Source organism: Coloeus monedula, assembly GCF_965178545.1.
Source record: "Coloeus monedula genome assembly, chromosome: 2".
NCBI lineage: Eukaryota > Metazoa > Chordata > Aves > Passeriformes > Corvidae > Coloeus > Coloeus monedula.
In genome coordinates, this window is record NC_138782.1 from 54,893,257 (window position 1) to 54,913,577 (window position 20,321).

At 45.8% G+C, this 20,321-nt stretch overlaps 1 protein-coding gene across 1 annotated transcript; it reads right to left on the bottom strand.

The window, feature by feature from the left end:
• Positions 1–1,552: 1,552 nt before the first annotated feature.
• Positions 1,553–2,374, bottom strand: OLIG3 (oligodendrocyte transcription factor 3; the record flags this gene model as incomplete). The annotated part of the gene is made up of 1 exon (XM_082302586.1): positions 1,553–2,374. The coding sequence occupies one exon, from the start codon at positions 2,372–2,374 to the stop codon at positions 1,553–1,555; it is 822 nt and encodes a 273-aa protein (XP_082158712.1).
• Between the last annotated feature and the right edge of the window lie 17,947 nt (positions 2,375–20,321).

Below are 20,321 nucleotides of genomic sequence, written 5' to 3' on the forward strand. Positions count from 1 at the left end.
CGTCCTCCCGCGCCTGGCGCTGTCTGCGGGACTGGCCATCGGCTGGTGAATTCCTGACTGCTCCCAGCCCGCTGGGAAGCCGCCGGATCCTGCCCGGCAGCTCTCACACACCGGAGGGCATCAGGTTCGTGGCTGCTTCCGAGGAGGGGCACACGGAGCTGTGCCGGCCTCCTCCAGCTGCGCCCGGGAAGTCCTGGCGAAACCCGAAGCAATCAACACGGAGCCTTTTCTCAGCTTCCAGTCCCGGACAAAAGCGAAACAGGCAGCATGGAATTAATTTTTTACTTTATTTGGAAATCTCATCCAGAAACACTGGTCAATAATAAATATATCGATAGTTATTATCAAGAATATATAAAAAATAAAGACATGGTGGTGTCTTTGAGGCCCCAACCGAAAACAAACAAACAAACGAACGAAATGAATAATAACATCATTTCAAGCAAACTCCCAGGAAAATATATCGAAAAGGAAATAAAAAGCAACAAAGCTTCCGATTTAGTTATCAAATCACGGATCTGGCAGGACCTGACCCTGCATGCAAACCCAAACCATCGCAAAGGGAAAAAAAATAAAATGTTAAAATTTTTTTTCAAATTAAAAAAAAAAAAAGCAGCAAACACGAATAAACCCAAAGCCGATAGAAATAAGTACGCCAGCCAGCTGAACCAGAACACTTCATTGAGAGCAGGAGATGGGAGATTTGACAAAACAGATCCGCAGGAGGGTTGTGCTATGTTTTGCACGATTTTCCTCTTTTTGGTTTATTTATTTTTTTCTTTTTTCTTCACAGAGTGAAGAAGAAAAACTACCGCAAACAAAACCGCATCACAACCAAATCTGTAAAAACAAAGCAAACAAACCAAAAAAAACCCACCAAACCACAAAAACCCCAAACCATAAACCACACTCGAAAACTTTAGTGAATTCCCTCGGAAGTCCCTGTTGCCAGGGGAGCCGCCTGTGGTCGGTCCCCACGGGTGACAAGCTGGGGTGGAAAGCATGCATGCACTCTCTGGTCTACCTTGGGCTGCCGCTGCGCTGCCGCAGTCAGGTTTGGAGCGGGAAATTTCGGAGGTGTCGCCGTGCGAAGGAAAAGAAAGGAAAAGCCCAGGAAAAAAAAGGGAAAAAAGCCCCAAACCGATTTAATCGTCTCTTGGTAGCTGTGAACACTACAATGACAACCATGTCTTTTTTTTTTTTTTTTTTTTTTCCTTTTACATACATTTTAAGGAATCATTTACACGTGATTACCATCAGCGGCATTATTATTATTATCATTATTATTATTATTATTATTATTATCATTCTGTTTACAACAGGGACTTTTTTTCCAGTTTAGTATAATAAGAAAACATCGCCCGCGGAGCAGGGTAGAACATTACCTTTGCAAGGTCCTTACTACACTAATCCCATGTTACAGGGGCTTGGCGGGCGGGGGCAGCGGGGGCAGGTCCGTCGGCGGCCCGGGGGGGACCGGCCGCAGCCCCCTCTCCGTCCGTGGGAGCGCCGGCTGCGACGCAGCCCCAGCGGCCGGGGGAGCCCCGCCGAGTCACTTCAGGAGGTCCTTGGTCTCCCCCGAGATCCTGGCCATGTTGGAGGCGGTGAGGGCCGAGAGGTGGGGCGGGGGAGGCATCTGGCAGATGGTGCAGGGGCACGGCAAGCCCGCCCAGTGCTGGAAACCGCTGCCGAGCTGCAGGGCGGGGGGTGTCGAGGGGGTCTTGAGCAGGGAGTGTGGGGGTCGGATGGTGCCGATGGCCGGCAGGGAGGCGGAGAGCGAGGAGGAGGTGTTGGCGGAGGACAAGGCACTGCCGAGGATGGGGTGCACCTGGTGCACAGTGCCGGCGGCGTGGGGCGGGTGCCCGGCAGAATGTCCCACCGTGCCGCAGTGAAAGGCCGAGTGGTGTCCCCCGTAGATTTCCCCAACTAGCCTCTTCATCTCCTCCAGGGAGCTGGTGAGCATCAGGATATAGTTTCTGGCTAGCAGGAGGGTGGCGATTTTGGAGAGTTTTCTCACAGAAGGTCCATGAGCGTAGGGCATCACCTCCCGCAGTCCGTCCATGGCGAGGTTGAGGTCGTGCATCCTCTTACGCTCCCGGCCGTTGATCTTCAGCCTCAGCTGCTGCAGGTCCTGCTCCGAAAGCTGCTTCTTGATTTTGTACTTGCTGCCTTCCCCTCCGGCCTTGGAACCGTTCCTGGTGAGGCCTTCCCCGGACATCTTCTGCACCAGATCGTTCTGGGTGGAGGAGACCGAGTTGAGACGGCTGTCTTGGTGGTGGTGATGGTGGTGGTGGTGGTGGTGGTCTCTCAGGTACATCTCATCCATGTCTGGCGAGGAAGCTCTGCTGGAGACAGAGCTGGAGTCAGAATTCATTGTATTCAGGCTTCTGAGCAAGAAACTCTTCCCTACTCTGGAGGTGGCGGAACAAGACAACTCTCCTTCAAAAAGCAACAAAAACAAAACGAAAAAGAAATAAATGGACGGCAGGGTCTGCCAGCGAAGGGCTGGAAATGCTGGAGGAAGAGGGAAAAAGCCCCTCAGCTCCCTCTCTCTCCAATGTCTCCTCTCTCTCGCTCCACCCGGTTACTCAGCCTGTTTACAGGATGGCTAGTTAGTGTATGCTTGGACTAACCTCAGCCTGAAAAAGAGGGGCTTTTATAGAGCTGCAGCAGAGAGCAGAGACAAAAGGAGCCCTCCTATGTATAATGGTCTAGTTAGGATGACGTGCCATTATTCAGGGCGGTGCGCTTTGACTGTCCCATTTAGCAAGGACCCCTATTCATATTCATTGTGGTGCCACCCGGGACACCTCAGCCACGGACCATCAGGAGTCAAGGAGACACAAAACCCCTCTGATTGACACCGCACACTCATCGCTCCGTGTGAGCGCCTTCTCCTCCCCCTGCCTCCTCATTTCCAATATAAAACCTCATCCCGTCTACAGTAGGGAGGCAGGGGGCTGCAAGGGGCTGCGCGCCTGCTCGGGGCCGGCCAGCAAACCCCGGTCGCGGGCGGCAGCGAGCAGAAGCCACCCGGGGAAGTCCCTCCGCTACGGCGGGAGGGGTTGCGGGACGTCGGTCGCCCCCGTCCTGCAGTATGCCCGGCTTTAGCCGCGGCTCCCCGCTTTGTTTGCCTTTCCCTCCCCCTTTCCCTGTTCCCCGTCGGCCGGGGCGTGTGGTGCGGCACAGGCTGGCCCTCGCCTGGGCGAGCTGGCCGCAACTGCCTCGTACCTGGGTAGCCGCTTTGTTTAAACGAGCGATGATGACTCGGGCATCAGCCGCGGGAAGGTGCGGGCTGGGAAACCCCCTTCCCCCCGGGCCAGTGACTCCTTCTAAATAAACGGGGAAAGCCAGGGTGCTGCGGCAAGCCCGTGTGCTTGGCGGTAGGAGGGGTGGCCGGCAGCCCCTGGGGCTCCGCTGACCTCGGCCTCCGGCGGGGGCGCGGCGCAGCGCGGCGGGGCGGCCGGAGCAGCCGTCGGTGGGACCGAGAGGGCCGCGCCGCGTCGGAAGCAGGCGGGAAGGGAGCCAGCTCGGGGGGCAGCGCTGCAAACATCCCCAGGCGTTCGCGCCAGTAAGTAGATGGGTCCCGGGCACCGCCGCAGACGGCGGCGGAGCGGGGAAGGGAGGAGGGTGCGTGGGGCCGGGATGGTGGGGACTTGACCGGGCAAGGCGGGCGGGGCACCTGAGCAGGTGTCGCCACCTTAGCTCTCGGCCGGGCCCCGTGTCTGCCTCTGCCCCGGGTGCGGACTGAGCCGGCGTGGCCGCCTGCGGGGTCTGCCGGGCTGGAGAGGTGAGAATCTCGCTGCGGGGACCGCGGCAGGAGCAGTCTCCGTGTCCGGGAAAGGGCGTGTGGTCGTCCACAGGATCTTCCCAGCCCCCGGTGGTGCGTACGCGATGAGTGCGGGGCTGTCAGACCGGACGGGACGGGAGCCACCCGCGGCACCCGTGGAACTCCCGGAGCCGGCCCTGGTGCCCCCCTCTCTCGGGGGAAACCGTCGGGCTGAGCGTCCACCTTCCAAAAGATGCTCAGGGCCCGGAAGAAATGTTGGCAGGACCTCGTTCCTCCATAGTGTCCGGGCCCCGAGAAGGGCGAAGGGTCAGGAAAAGAGGGATATTTTCATCCGATTGAGTTTAACTGTGGTTAATCTGCTGAGCAAAATTAAAGCCTTCTGATTCTAACACTGTCAGTAAATCCTGCGGTGAGAAGAAAAGAAAAGAAGAAAAGAAAAGAAAAGAAAAGAAAAGAAAAGAAAAGAAAAGAAAAGAAAAGAAAAGAAAAGAAAAGAAAAGAAAAGAAAAGAAAAGAAAAGAAAAGAAAAGAAAAGAAAAGAAAAGAAAAGAAAAGAAAAGAAAAGAAAAGAAAAGAAAAGAAGAAATATAGTTTAGTAGAATATATCAATAGTAACTGAACTCGATCTCGGCGTTATCCCGCTTCCACCACGAATGCCGTAAACGCCCCTAGACTTTTCCTCATCTCACAGATTTCCCGGACATACAGGCAGGAAATGTGGCCGGCACGGAGTCCACAGCGCCGTCCGACCCCACAGAGCCGGGCGCCGCCGGTCTCTGCACCCTGCGGAGCCGCTCTCCTGGTGGCTCCTGTGGGCTGCCCATCCTCCCTGAGTCCTTTTCTCCCGTAGAACTGGGGTGAAGCAAATGAACAAAAATTGATACGGTGACGGCGACAGAGGCAGAAAACCGCGCAGGATCGGGGAAAAACCCCGGCCCCGGTTTGGAGGCTGCTCGAGGGGCTACGGCTCCCACCCTTCTTCGCGTCTGCCGCTCCGGAGCAGATGCGCACCTTGGTTTGGGGAAGTTCAAGTCAGACCGGGACAGAGAAGAGGAAGGCAAAAAGACGCCGTCGAGGGAAGCAACAGGAGGGGTCCTGTCCTCACCTCCGGCAGGGAGAGCTGCTCCTGCGAGCCCCGCTCCCCTCCAGGCTTGGGGTTTCCTCGGGATGGGGCCGGGGGTCTATGCCGGACTACGGAGCCGCCGGTGCACTGCAGGGCGAGAGGGGCGGGCGCCGGGACGGGAAGAAAAGGTGGACTTGTCACTCGAAGGAATATTACTAACCATTTTCTCTCCCCTTCCCCGGCGATGTCGCTGCTTCCCGACGTCCCTGGCTCGGCTGTGCGGACCAGTCCCCCCTGCACTGCCGCAACATCCCCCTCACGGGACAGGGAGGCTGGACTCGGCTCCACTCGGGGTCGCCTTAGAGCAAAGGAAGGATTTGGGAAAGATACGAGAGGTTAAATCCCGAGCACAGGGAGCTTCGCCACGAATGTCGTTTCGGAAATAAGAAGCCCTTCTCCAGCACGATTGATGGTAGTAACATTGCCTGACGCGTCCAGCCTCCCTTGTCGCTTTCTTTTTGCAGCTCAAAAGAAAGAAGAAACCAGATGAATAAAGGAGAGAGAGACAGAGAGAGGAATAAAGTGAGAAAAAGGGGAAAGAGAAAGAAGGAGAGAAAGAGAGGAAGAAAGGAAGAGAGGAAGAGAGAAAGGGAGAGAGAGAGAGAAAGAAAGAAAGAGAAAGAAAGAAAAAGAAAGAAAGAAAGAAAGAAAGAAAGAAAGAAAGAAAGAAAGAAAGAAAGAAAGAAAGAAAGAAAGAAAGAAAGAAAGAAAGAAAGAAAGAAAGAAAGAAAGAAAGAAAGAAAGAAAGAAAGAAAGAAAGAAAGAAAGAAAGAAAGAGAAAGAAAATGAGAGAGAGAAAAAGGAAAGGAAAGAGAGAAAGAGGGAAGAAAGGAAAGAAGGAAAGAAAGAAGGAAAAAAAGAAAGGTACAGCAGAGCGGTGCGTGGGAAATGTCACTCGCGGGCGCAGCCTCGTGGGAGCAGACCCGCCCGGACACTTTCCGGCTGAGCCGGCAGAGAGCGGCGGGGCCGTCCCGTCCCGTCCCGTCCCGTCCCGTCCCGTCCCGTCCCGTCCCGGCGGCGGGCGGTGGGTGCGCTCGGTGGGCTGGGGTCCGCACTGCCTCGGGACGCGCTGGCTGCGCTCGCCGCTGTCGCTCCGCACCGGACAAATGCCCGCCATCCCCTGGCCAGGGCCGTTCGGGATAGGGCTGCGGAGAAGTCACGGTTCAGTCAACAGCAAAACTGCCCCTGACGGCACAGCAACGAAATTAACCCCCGGGAGTGAGAAAAACAAATGTTTTACTATTCGAGGAGTCGGAGAAGGTGAAAAATACGGCTAGGTGGTAGCTACATCAAATTAACGTGCTCTTTCCCACCTTTTAATTCCCGTTTTCATAAAGGCAGAGAGATTTAGTGAGGAAGGGGAACGTGCTTTTTCTGGAAAGACAAACTGCTCGGGGAGACTCAGAGTGCCAGGTGCAGGAGTGCCCCGTCCCGCACAGCGCCGGCACCGAGCCGGACCGTGGGGCACTCAACCCACTACTGAACCCGGCCGCTGCTCACGGGGAGGATTTTGAGTTTAGAGCCTACTCCGAATGGAAATCGTGCGTTTTCAAATACTGGATTTTAGTGTTAACGGATGCACTTTAAGGCAGTGCCCGATTTTGAATTATCATAGTTTGGTATGGAAATTGGATGTACTTTGCTCTTGCATAGTGTCACTATGACAGAATATTAAATCTTGTGCTCCCCTTGACTTTATTGACCTGGCCGGCAGCATAGAATCTAATTAGGGATATCAAAGGTGTTTACACCGGTGTTACATATTTTTCTTTTGGGTTTATTAGAAGCCTATTCGTTTTTATGCTTTATTGCTACTCGTTTTCGCTATCTCCTCTTGTTTTTAATTTAATTTTGACATTTGACAACTGTGCTTTCAGTATAAAAGTAGTTATAACTGTAAGCACCACAAGTAGCTGTTGATACAATGTAAGAAGCCCAGAACACTGCATTACAAGAAAGCTCTCAGCTGGCTCCCTGTGAGAGAAGCACTGCTATGAAGGGGTTGTGCTGCACCGCACTGGGGGCTAAAACTGAAATTTGCTTTTTTCTAAACTGTGCACATTTTATTTTAGAGAGGACAGCTGAGATTCCCTAACCGCATGCTGCTTTTGCTCAAGATATATTAATGGATTTCATTTAGATTGACGGTATAATTCAGATTGATAGCATCTTGTCACCTGACACTTTGACACTGCCAAAGTGAATAGGCTGAAAGACTGTTTCAGTGCTTGTGTTTATCATGAATTTGCTTTCTGGTAGCAGGGCAACATGAGGGCAGTGACTGCAAAGGGAAGAGGAGGCTGTCCTGGCTGCTGTAGTCAAATTCTGCAGGCATATGGACCTGGAGATAATACTCCTCTGCCTGGATGGAGAAAAATTCTTCTCCATTCATATAATTTTAAATTCGTTGGCAACAAGGGTTCAGAACAAATTCTCCCCATTCTTTAAGCATGAAACTGGAGCACTTACTGATATCTTCAAAGTATCCTGTGGAAGATAACGGGATCAGGTCCATACCAGGCACTGCTTCTGGACATAATTTAAGCTTAAAGGAAATAACTGACAGACATTCCAGTGCAGTTAATTAAGGATGATATTTTATTTTCTGTATTTAAATACAGATTTTCAAAACTTCCAGAATAAACATGGCACAAAACCTTAGTAATAAAATCTAAAAAGTCAAAGACTAATTAATTAGAGATGTTCAAATTGTTAATCCTCTGATATATGATATTTGCTACCAAAAGTAGGAAATTGGTTACCACAAACAATAAAAACCACTTAATCGACAGTTTTAATGTAATTCCTTTTTTTCTTTTTCCTGTAGTGACTGCACCTGAAACCTGCATTTTATACAGAGAAAAGATTTTAGAAAATCAGTTTGAATGTTTGTACAGGTATCAGACATGCCATCACAATAGCCAACAGTGAAATATTTTTCAGTCTTTGGAATTCCAGAAAAAAAAACCCAGAATAAACTTGTCAGTATTATTGAATATGCATCCACTAAATTGTTTAATTTTAGCTGGTTGGTAAAACTTGCAGTGATGCCATGATGATTTTTTGCCTTCTTTTATACCCCTTTTATACCTTTTTACAACTTCTGTATTCTTAGTGCTTTTTGCCCACATTCTTGGACATCTTTGTCAAGCTAAGAGACCAAACATTTTAGAAGCTTCGTAGCTAGGGATCAGTGTGCCTCAGACCCCAAGGTCCTCTCCAGAACACATTCTGTAAACTAAGAGAGAACCATCCAGGAGAGGGCTCCTTGGGGAGGGGGGGGCTCACTCGAGCCTCTCATTGGGGAATCTTTGATAGGTCTGCTAATTAGTAAGACCTGTAATGTTATACTCAATCTATTGGCGGTGTGCATTGGGGTGCATTCAACCTGGACGTGGTGCACCTAAGGATCCTTAAAATAAATACGAAGGTAAAATCCCTTTTTTCCCTTCTAACCGTATTTGAATCTTGATTTTAAGATCTGGAAAAGGCATCAGCATTACCCCTAAAATAGAGCCACAGAGCTGAGACTGTGATACACATTTCCCCTGTGCAGTGCTCAGACACTGGTGCACACTTCAGGCATGCCGAATGGGCTAAACCTGAAAGTCCTGGCAAAAAAACCTTGTCACATAGTTTGGAATCACGTCTGGCATGTCACAGTGTTGAAGGATAATAGTGCTGCTCAAAGGCCTGTATTTATTTTCACTTTTGCCTTTATGTTCTGGCCCATATTCACACTAAAATATTAACATTCTCAAATGACCAAGTTTTCTGTTTATTTCTGCCCTTCCATGTCACTTGCAGTTATTTGCATTCTTATTACTGTGAACTTTCTTCATCTATTAACACTTGATACCAAACCTCACACTGTGACTTTTAAGAACCCTCTCCCTCACTACTTTATTAGATAATTGATGATTACCATGCCAGTCTTTAAGTCACATAGGGTATTTAAATATCTGCTGCAAACAGAGAGAGCTCCCCTCAAGCTCCCCCCAAATCCTGCCCATCAGAAGCCCCAGATGCACTGCTGTTAAGTAAGCTTCTCAAATATTTACAGTCATCTCAGTGTAAAAGCATTGGTGTTCTAACAAATAAAGATTGAAATGCTTTGCCATCTCAGAAACAAGCGTAATGCAATTTAGTTTTCACAGCTATAGTGAAAACAAATAAAGTCACAGAAATTATTGAATAATTCTTCTACTACACATTCAAAAGCACGGAAGACTTGCTAAAGAGAAAGAAAAAAAATCCTTGTCTCATTTTGTATCTCAATTTTAAACAATGCATGTTTCCAGTGAATATTTACAGGTTGATAATAGGCTAGTACAAATTCTAGAAGACACAACAAAAATTATCTGCAGTCTATTCACAAACCTTTGCCATGTCTCAGTGTTTGGGGATGGGCGTATGGACTGCCTTCACTACCCTTGAATAGAAGTCTATTGTGTGGGCTTGTTCCATTGGGATCAATGGGACGACATGTGCAATGAGATGCTAATGAACACCAGAAATGATGGTAAAATCTGGCCTGGCTAAGGCATAAGGCTGTTTTTATAAATTGCTTCTGAGTCTCTTGCTATACTTCTTTCAGCTGAGCTGTTGAAACTCCAAATATTCAGGGAGGCTTTGCTATATGAGTTTTGCATCATTTAAATCACATTTTCCCACCCTTACAATGTGAATAATTCTCCATTCTCATCTTGTTTAAAGTTGCGGCTGAAGGCAGTCCATTTTCAGTGACAATTGCACTGTTAATGTAAATGTGATTCCAGAAATGGAAAATAAAATACACTAGAGGAAAATAACATCAAACACAAGTATAAAAGAGAAGAATGATGGTCAGAAAGCAGACACACAGGAAAGGATAGTGTTGGTAGCATGTAGCCTGATGGCCATTGCCCCACCACACCTGCAGAACCCCCTGTCAGAATTGTTCCTGTCTCACATAAGGGGAGTGACAACCCCAACCCAACTCGGACAAGCCCCCAGGCAACAGTGCAGCTGCAGGGGCAGTAGTGCCTGGTGAGTGCTTAAAGCCAGGCACAGGGCTGCAGGGCTGGAGGAGACGGGTGGTTTCCTTGGTCCTCCCTTCAGCCCGGGCTGGGACACAGCATGTGTCGTTTGAATGGAAAACCTACAAACCTATGGATATAACATTGGGAGCCTGTAATTCCTGGCAGCTTGGAGCAGGCTTAGAAGTGCTCAGACACAATAGTATTGAGGATCATAAAAGTCCCACCTCTGTCTCTTAAAAGAGAGAGAGGGAGAGAAGACAAGGTCCACCAACACCATCTTTTCTCACCAGCTTATGGCAGAGGTTAATTATTAACTATTAAAACATTGACAAACTGTGGTGTTTGTTTGCTTATTATGAGGCCTGTCAGGGCCAGAACCAAACTTTACTGAAGCTGACTGATGTCTCCTGGTTTCAATAGACTCAGAGGTCAGGCCCCTAAAATGCAAGTCACCAGTGCTGTTCCTCGCAATAAAGAATGAGCGAGCACTTTGAGGAAGTGTTTAATTACTCCAATGAGATCATTTAGTTTTTAAACAAAAATGCTTTAATTGGGGCAGACCCTTTCATATTTTTTTCCCAAAAAGGAAATCGATTAGCAAAATGTTAATAATGAGATTTTAAAAGAGCCCATGCCAGCCATAGACACCAAGCTCAGCTAAGGGAGCTCACATTTTCTTTCCAGATGCCAAGGCTAAGCAAAACTGTTTTCAGGGAAGGACCTATGGATGGAACTCAGGTCATCTTCTCTAGTTTGCTAATACCACTTCTGTAATCATTTTGCCTGTTATTCTTTTGCAGGCAAACCAAAGGTGGGTATCCAGTAGCAGCAGTTTCATGAATCCAGATCTAGCCTGAAGCCATCATCTCTGTCAGGAAGACACTTCCTTGCAGAGGTGCTTCGCTGGGTCCCTGGTGAACCACAACCTTCATATGGAACTCAGTAGCTTCAGATACTGCCAGCAAACGTAATTTAGAGAGGAAATACATGGTATGTGAGAGATTCCTTGGTGGAAGTTAGTGCCCCATATCTTCTGCCTCGCTGTCAGAAACACTGGTGACAGTGAGCCTAGGATGGAACAGGATCTTGGGAGTTACAGCTTCTCCTCAACCAGTTTGTACACAGCAAAACAAACAGCTGGCACTGCTCCTATGCTACACTGTGTTTTTCAGGTAATTTGTACACTCAGGGAGGTAAGGGTTCTAAGGTTCTTCCAAACAAAAAGAATATATTTCTGGAGTGGGATGACACACATAATCCAGTCTTGCTACCAATTACTGCCTGTAGTATGGCAGGAAAAGCAGACCCAAAAAATATGGATACACTGAGATGTGTAAAACCTTCTTTAAGGGGCATACTGTGTAAATACCGTAGATAGATAGATAGATAAAGACTAGGCACCAAAATCAGAACTACAAAAGGTAAAAGGAAAGCAGCAAAAAACTCTATGTATTTTTAATTTTATGGCTCTTTATGACTGATGATAACAGATGCAGTGGGAAGTAATTATTCTCACCACTTCTGAAAATAAAATCCAATTTGAAATCACGTTCATAGGTACGTATGTTTTGAGTTGTCTTCTCATCAGCTTTGTTACTAAACGAATCTCTTCTCCACATCTGGCAGGTACCCAAAATGGATAATCAGCATGTTGCAGTTCAAGATTTTGCAGATATCACTACGTTTTTCCTAAATTGCAGAGGCCTAGTCTTGCAACGTTAGTGTGTGTGAACTATTCAGAACTCCCTGAAGATATGGGGAGCATGTACAGACTTGATAACCTCCCTGGTTTTCAATATTTTAAGGATTTCCACCTATCTGAAGTCCTATAGATCTCTTTCTATACTGCAAAATTTTGTGGCTTTCCAAAATCACTAGAATCCACACACTTAGCTCCTTTAATCTGGATATTTACGGCACCTTTTCCCATGTATTTTTATTGAGGTAAGACTTGGAGTTGCAAAAATAGCAAGTTAACAAAATATCAACTCAAACTTGGTGCATTTTACTAATGAGAAAGAAGACCCACTGGATTTAGTACTGCCTTACTCTGGTATTAGTAAATTCATATTAAATATACTGGTATCAGCTAATACTCACTCAGGACTCCATGACTTTTAAAGATAACAGAAAACTGAAATAACTAAGAGATCATCTTTGTTATTTTAGCAACATTTCGGTTTTCTTCAGCTTATTTAATATACTCTGAAATTCAATTACTGGGCCAAAAATTGTAAAACAAATACACACTTATTGGAAATTTTTAAAAAATCACTTAAAGGGCATTCTTCAGGGTATAAAAAGTTGGTGGTTTTTTTCTGTTTGCTTGATTTTTTAATCTGGTTGTATATGGTCCTGTCCCTCATAAGTAACAGCAAACAATATAGTATTCCACAGGAGCTTTTATCCTAGTGAGCAGAAAGTGAGCAGAAAGACTGAACAAAAGAATGAATTAATTAATTAATTGATGAATGTATTTAAATAAGGCTCCACCTGCTCTGCTTCAAAAATCTCTCACTGTACTGCAGAGAGGTTTGTTACACTGACTAGTATCAAGGCCTTCCTCCTGATTTTTGAACAAGATGATTTGTTTAGGCAGAGAGATTGCCAAAATGCAGGCTATGCAACATAGATTCTGCCTTTGCTGATGTGTCTAATATCAGGAAATCACCAACTAAAGGCAACAAGGAAGACAGTCTATCTAAAATGAAATGGCAAAAAGTAGATTTTCCCACTGCTTTTTCAGAAATACCTACTGCACTTGTTTAATCATAAGATTTGCCTTGCTAGTATGAACAGTTTACTAACGTGAAGAACTTCATATGAACAAAGGCACTCTTTTAGGAATTTTTTGCCTTTATGTTCTAAACCCAGTGATGCTTTCCTGTCTTACATCAACAGACAAGATATATGGTAACAAACTTCACGGGACAGGACCCTGAGTTGCCTGCCAGACACCAGCAGAATTTGACAAAAGTCTGCAGAAGGGCTGCTCTGAAAAAGAGAATGGGGGAAGCCGCGATAGTTGTAGCTCCTTACTGGGGTTATGGCAGAGCCCCACCGGTGGCACCGAAGGGAAAGAGTTGGTGGCTAAGGGGTGTTGGATTAAGAGGGGTGGGGGTGGGATTTGTGCCCCCCCCCCCCCCCCCCCCCGTCCCAGACAAAGGTCCCTGTCCCCCGCAGGAAGGTGCTGAAATGCAAAGCAAGCTCCCCGCTCCTTTTCTCTCTCTTGGTGGCATTTGGAAGTGTAAAGCTTTGAATACCAATTGCTTGAACTGGACATATGTGAATCTCTTCTAATCCTACTAATCCCGTCCCCAAGTGCTTCTTTGTATGTGGAGGCAACACACATAGATCTAAGTGAAAGTGGCCGTAATCCTGGAAATGTGGAAAAATGTCCCAGTGTGGGAGTTGGGAGAGGGAAAAGCTCCCCAGCGGAGGGAACCTGCTGGAAGAGCATTGTGTTTGTGGGGTGAACGAGGGGCAGCAGTGGGGGCAGGGGAGACATGAAGGAGAGCTCTCACCTTCCCTGAGCCGTGAGGAGGAAAGCAAACCCACCCAGCAGGAAAGCTCCCTTTGCAAACAGCCATCGCACACTTGAGCAAACCCGCAGAACTGAGACAAAGTTTCCAAACGCTGGGAAATTCACCCACCGGCAGCTTTCAGCAGAGTGAGCTCAGCAGGCAAGGCACTAATGTGCTGACTTCATTATTTCCCGACCTCGCCCCACTGAATGGCAGATTTTTGTAGGGAACAGTGCACTATCACTCCATCCTTCCCTGGCCACAAAGATGGGGAGAGGAGCCGGGATCATGTACCCAGTCAGCGGCCCTGGGTCTGTCTTGGGGAAGGATCCTCTTACCCTGCGCGGATGTGAGAAGTGGGCCTCGTAAGCAGATCTCTGCCGAACAGTGACCAGGCAGCAGAGACGGAGTCAGCTTGCAAGTGACCAGATGTGTTATTCAGTCAGCCTCTCTGAAAACTGATTTCAGGCAACAAATCCTCTAACTTTACATAGGTAAAAGGATAGAGACGGCAGAAGATTCTGTGTCTTTGATTCAACACTGAAACCTCAGCATCTGACCAGGCTGTTACTTAAAATTAACATCCACCTGGATACTAACAAACCCTATGGGTTTTCCAAATATACAAGTCATATAATTCAGCCACACGAATTTCCCAAATGTCAGGCAGCTAATTTACATTTTCTTGGCTAGTCACTGAATAAAATGTGTTTATACCCCACAGTAGATCGTGTACAAGGAAATTAATCTGGTTTTTGTATGCGCTTTCAAAAGATTTTAAAATATGGAGCAATTGATAACATTATTTGCCAGGCAAATCTTTATTTTGCTCAATAAATCTCTAAATAAAACCATGTTAGGTAAGAAAATCTAAGGCTATATATTCTCTTGGAGTTGACTTTTTTATTACCTCACCAGACTTTGTGCTTTCATAAATAAGTGTCAACTGAAATTAACCTGCTGTTTAGAGATAGTATAAACCATCCCAAAATCAGCCTGGGGACTGCAAGTCCATTTTTTTTTCTTGCACATGAACCTCCTGAATGTCACAGGGACAGAAAATGAGGATAGATCTTTAACTTTGCATAGATAAAGCAATAAGATTGCCTCTTGGAAACACGCTAAGCCAAAACCCACAATGCACTAAAATCACTTCATTAGCAGGAAACAGCCCAGGAAAGAGTTTTGCCATGTGCATCAGAGAACACATAGGATAAAATGAAGTGAGAATAAAACTCTATCTTAGCCTAGTACTGGTGCAGGTCTGTGGACTTGACCCTGCTGCTGGCCACAGAAACACTGCTCCTGTGGAGAACTAGTCTTGGCATGCAAGGGACACTGCTGATATTGCACTGACAACCTCCTCAAACTCCAGCAGTGCGGCTCTGCCTGCAGCCTGGTAGGGGAAGGGGACCTGGGAGAGTACAGCCCTTCAGGGCAGAGACAATCTGCAGAGCCAGGGAACACTGGCACACTTGTTCCCTACTTTAGACTTCCCAGAGAGGGAAGAGAAGGAAAACAATTTGTCCGTAGCGAAGCTTCATTTGTATTAAAGAGCTCTGTGGCCCAAGGGTGCCTGTGGTGTTGTCTCCCTCACGACACCAAGCATTTTATGGGCAAAGCAAGGGTGACATTTTTTCTGTCAGTGTTGAGAGTTGTGATGGATCCCAGACTGTCTCCACGCCCTGAGTCCAGAGGCAGCAAGTGCTCTGTGTCCATGTTGCTGAGGTGCCCTCAAGAAGAAGCTGTCCACAGGGGCTCTTGCTGGCTGGAAGCTGCAGCCATGCGGTAGCCAGATGGCCACTTCATGGCATGACCGACGGAGCCTTTGGCCTTACTCATGCTCCAGCACATGTGGTGCCATGATGACCCTCAGCTGCTGTGGATGGCGTTGCCTCCCCCTGAGACCTGTCTGTTCCATTTTGAACACGACCCAGTGCTCTCCCCAGCCTCGGCCTGCGCAGAGAGGTGGCAGTGGGGCCTGTAAGAAACAGGTGTCCTTGACACGTGAGCACAAGCAATTTTGGAGGATTGCATCTGGACAAAATTTTTATGATGCTGCCTGTCCTCCCAATCTTCATCTAGTCACTCTGCCCATCTAGCTGAGCCGTGCCCCTGAAGGAGCAGTGCAGCTCCCACCAAAGGCCTATTTGTTATGAGGCGATAGTCGGTAAAGCTGCAAGCGAGGTCAGTATCTATGTCATGCCAAGCCAAGGCGACCCAGTGTTGTACAGGGCAGTGGAAATAAGGCACATGAGACACAGCTGATGTCAGGACGAGATATCTTGAAAGACAAGGTCCTTCTACAAGTGCTTCAAATGCTGGTTGGCAAGGGTCATGCCTGGGGGTGACCCATAAGGTAGGACAATGCAGGTATGGCCGGATCAGCCTCAGCCTGTCGTGTAGCTGTGCAAGGGAGTGGGCTGATGCCAGTGGACTAGTCCTCATTTGCAACCAAAATCTGCAGCATAGGCACAGAAATGTGCCACAGAGAACAAAATCAAGCCTAGATGTTGCTATCTGCTTGTATATTGTCACCTTGGCACATCAATTTTTGGACACTGGCAATTTTTTTTCCCTAATTCTGCCATATGTCAAGGGCATTATATCCAGGATACATAAGCTAGGATTCTCATTGTCATTCTATTTGATGGACTCACACCAACAAGGGATCTGACCCTATTTCTATAATCTGCTCCAAATGCCAATGATTAGAATCTGTTTCAGTTTAAAGCAATGAAGCATTAATATCTTTTAAAAGAATTTAGTTTCAAATGATTGCAAACAAAATGAAAAGATGTGGCACCCTGTAGGCCACTGAAATCAATTGGGTGAATTTGGAACTTAGTATTTACTGTTGGGATCTACACAAATTCTAGAGCCAAAGGCAAGATTAGTTGGATTAGTGCTTCAGTGGTCCTTCATTATCCATTTCTCCCTCAGTGACATGATTCATGTCTTCAGTTAACTGTGCTTATTAAATGAGAATGATGAAGAATTGAAGTAAAAATATGTAAGTAGAAGAAGGATGTTGAATCTCTCTAATCTTGTTTAGAATGTTATTGCATTTCATTAAATAGAAAATTTCATTGAGGTTTCCTACACGTTCTTCTGGTTTTAAGTCTAAGAGCCTCACTCTGACATTGGAAAAGAGAAGCACAGAGATGTATTACAGTTCAGTTACTTACCACACAGGAGACAGGCAGAAAACAGAATCAGGTCCACCTGAACATGGGGCTTCTGCGCACAGACCACTCTTTTATTTCTCTAGTTTATACTGCTTTCTAGGCTGTGATAACAAGTAGAGAACCACTTGTGTGTTTGAGGACCCCAGTCTGTCTCCTGGGGACAGCAGAGGGGGAAGGAGCCCCTTAATGGTGTGAATTCAGACTTGGCTCTACCTCAACATTAGGTGACTTTTACAGCTGTCTTGCATAAGGATATCCTGATGCACTGGAGAATCAGGCTGCTGTTCTGGAAAGTGAACTTAATGACCAGTTGAGGAAAAGCCAGGGACATACAAGTAACTTGACCTGAAAAAGTTGTCTCTTTTTTCTGGAGCATCAGGTGATGTGAAATATAAGGTTGGGTCCAGTCACAAAGTAAAAAGAGGGAAAGGGACTTGCATGTGGCACAGACAATAGAAGGCACATGAGAATAATATCTGCTCAAGTCTTCAGTTAAGTCAGCAGCTGAATCTGAAATAATCCCAACTATTTACTCATCATGTGGGTAGAAACTATTTCCCAGGACACATTTCAAACAGCCTTTTAAATAGGCTGTTAAACCAAAATAGATATGACCACATTACTTTTTACTTTTTCACTGTTTCAAACCAGGTTTAATTAGGCACACTGCAACCTTGAAAAAAATCTAAGAAACAGGGAAGTGATATTGATTCTTTATTATCACTTTAATTGTCTATTCTGATGTGTTAAAACTGAAACAATCTTCCAGCTGCAATGTCTAATGAACTCCAAGATCAAACATGATCTTGCTAATTATGGAGTTAATGAGGACAAGTTCACAGGCAGAGTTAAGTTAGTAACTACATGTTTCAAAGCATCTTGAAGCTCAATAAGATCTTCATTTGGTGTTATAATGGTATACAGTTTGCAATTCTTTTTTCTGAACATGTTACAGAAGGGCACCCTATGTATGGTATATGCTGCTAATCATGTGCAAACGACACAAAGACAACTTCAATAAATTAGGAGACTGGCTGTTTATAAATCAACTCAACATTGAAATCTCATTTACATTTCTGCTATCCCATGTAATGTGTTTACACACAAATAATGCCAACATTAGCATGGGAGGGGGAAGAATTTAAATTCCACAGCATGTTTCTGAAGCCAAACCATCAAGAAAAGGCAATCAACATTGTAAATGAGCATAGAGGCATTTAGATATTAAAAAAAGAAGCACTATTAAATCAGGCCTTTGAACCCAGATAGCAAAATGAACCTTACAGCTGTATCCATTTCAAGGGCATGCTTACACTGGGCACAAGTGGGATAGGACAATCAAATCAGTGCTGTGTTTGAAGCAAGCTATTCTTCTCAGTCCTGCTAGAAAAGCTTGTATCTAAAAATTATTATTTCTAGGTCTGTTTGTAATCAGTTTAGTCTCTCTTTGCCTCCTCTTTTCCCTGGTTTCTCTTTTAAAATTGATTATAACCTTGGAGTTACAACTGTTCCTTCTGTCCTTGCACAATAGACATTCCTAAAAGGTCTGTAAGGTTTGCAATTGCAAAAAAATCAGAAAACCAGGTTGCTGCACCTGCATTAGTAGAAGCAGTAGCGGTTTGTCACAGTAGCAAGAGTTTGTCTGCATCCAGCAAACAACTATGCTGAATTAAGCAATCAATTCCATGTGCTTTACATTAAGGAAACCATGTCATATAGAACTAAAGATCATCTGAAAACACAGTGTGATTACTTTAGAGCTGACAGTTCTGGACACAGAACAGTAAAGCAGAAGATATCAGATAAAGGCTCAGAAATACCAACAATGGTCATGAATCCATGAGAGGTTCAGGCAAGCAATGGAGCCTGCAGTAGTGCTGTGTAATATGACTACCTCTTGATTTAGAAGTATATATATTATTTCTAATTTATCTTACGAGTATGTGGCATATATAGCTCCACTCAAGCAAGTGGAGAAGGTCAGGCGGACATCCCTGGTATGCAATTTTACATTTTCATTAAATCTGTTTTTATACAATGTTGTTCTTCAGGCTGTGGTTATGTGAGCCATTTTTTGGCATCAGTCCTGCTTTATTTGATTCTTTTTCCTGCATCACATCCTCCTCTATGCTACTGCAGCTGTTCTCATGACCCCTACAGCAAAACATATCAAGGAATTGATCTGGGTGAGAATAAAACATTGTTATATTTTTTCTGGATTATTTTTCAATCAGATTAGTTAATGTCTTCGTTTACCACAGTGCTAAAAAACTCTTTGTGCTAACACAGGAGGGGACAGATGGGAATGGAAGTAGAGGTATAAAGGAAACGAGGAGGACAGCTAGAGGTGGTTTAAACAGCACTGACACGATATGTATCACAGACTCAGTTTACTGATTCAAGACATAGTTTCCTTCCCCTTTTGTCCTACCCAGACAAAATTCTGTTCCTTAATAACTCTCAATATATGAATGAATTTTTCAACCTCTTCTTTTATTCAAAGTGGCATGACCTAGGCACCCAGCATGAGGTTTGGGGAGATAGCTGTTACTTATTCTGCAAACTAAGCATTACTTAGGTCCATATCTAAACAGAGTATTTTGAAAATAGTTTTTTGAATACTCATAGGTCAGATGGCAATGTTAAGATGCTTTCATTTGTGGTCAGCTGACATGGCCCAACAGTTTCTACCTTTTTGACAAAGTTTCATTTGGAGGTTGTTATTCATGTTAATTGGGAGCTTAGAATAAAAAATAAAAAGTTCAGTCTGTGATACTGAATCCACATATACTGAAATCAGTCCTCAGAACAATTTCCTTTCTTGCAACTGGTTTATATCCTCCTGTCTTACTGCACTGCATTGGATCCTTCCTCTCCCAGTACTGGCAAAGGGAGGCAGGACAGCATTCTCCCTTCTCTCTCCTTTGCTGCAGCTCCCATTTTGCTGCCCAGTGTTCAGCTCCCTGTCACTTCTGTTAATGGGTCTAGGTAATGTTTCTCTTGGCCATCCTCAGTTCTTCGGGAAAATTGGTTTCCATTTCATGGCTCTGGGTGTGAAACTTGGCATCTGAAATATGTGTCTCTGCAGTCCCCCGCGAACATGGAGGAGGGTGCGAGGTACCTAGTTCAGCCTCTCTCAGCACTGCGGCAAAGCCATCTCAGGCACATTGTTGTTCAGCATGCTGGCTGTTGTTCAGCTTGGTCTGTGGTGCATAGCTCTTCCCCAGGCCTGGTCTGAAGAATTTAGACCTCTCACTGTGGGGCTGTGGATAGCACAGTGAGGGAAATCACTGAACCAGCAGCATAACAATGCCAAGGGTGAGCACCTTATTCCTTGTGCAGATAGAGCTTTCTCTCTGGCCCATACTCCAAGAAGTCAAAATTGGTTCTTAAGAGTACAAGCAACAAAATGCTCCTGTAGAAACTTCTGGGTCAAGGAAGGGACATAAGAGAGAAGCTAGAAATGAGGGAAGAACCTTGAGATCATGCTGGGTAGAGTGACTCTTTGATTTGTGTTACGCTTGAGTAGTCTGCATGAGCAAAAACTGGTGCAGCATGACACCAGTCCTTTCTAAACTGAGGAGAGTGCTGGCCATCTAATAAAGGAGAATCTTTATCCTATTATGTCTTCATGGAACAGAAAAAATCCTCTAATATAATTTTAATCAGAATTAT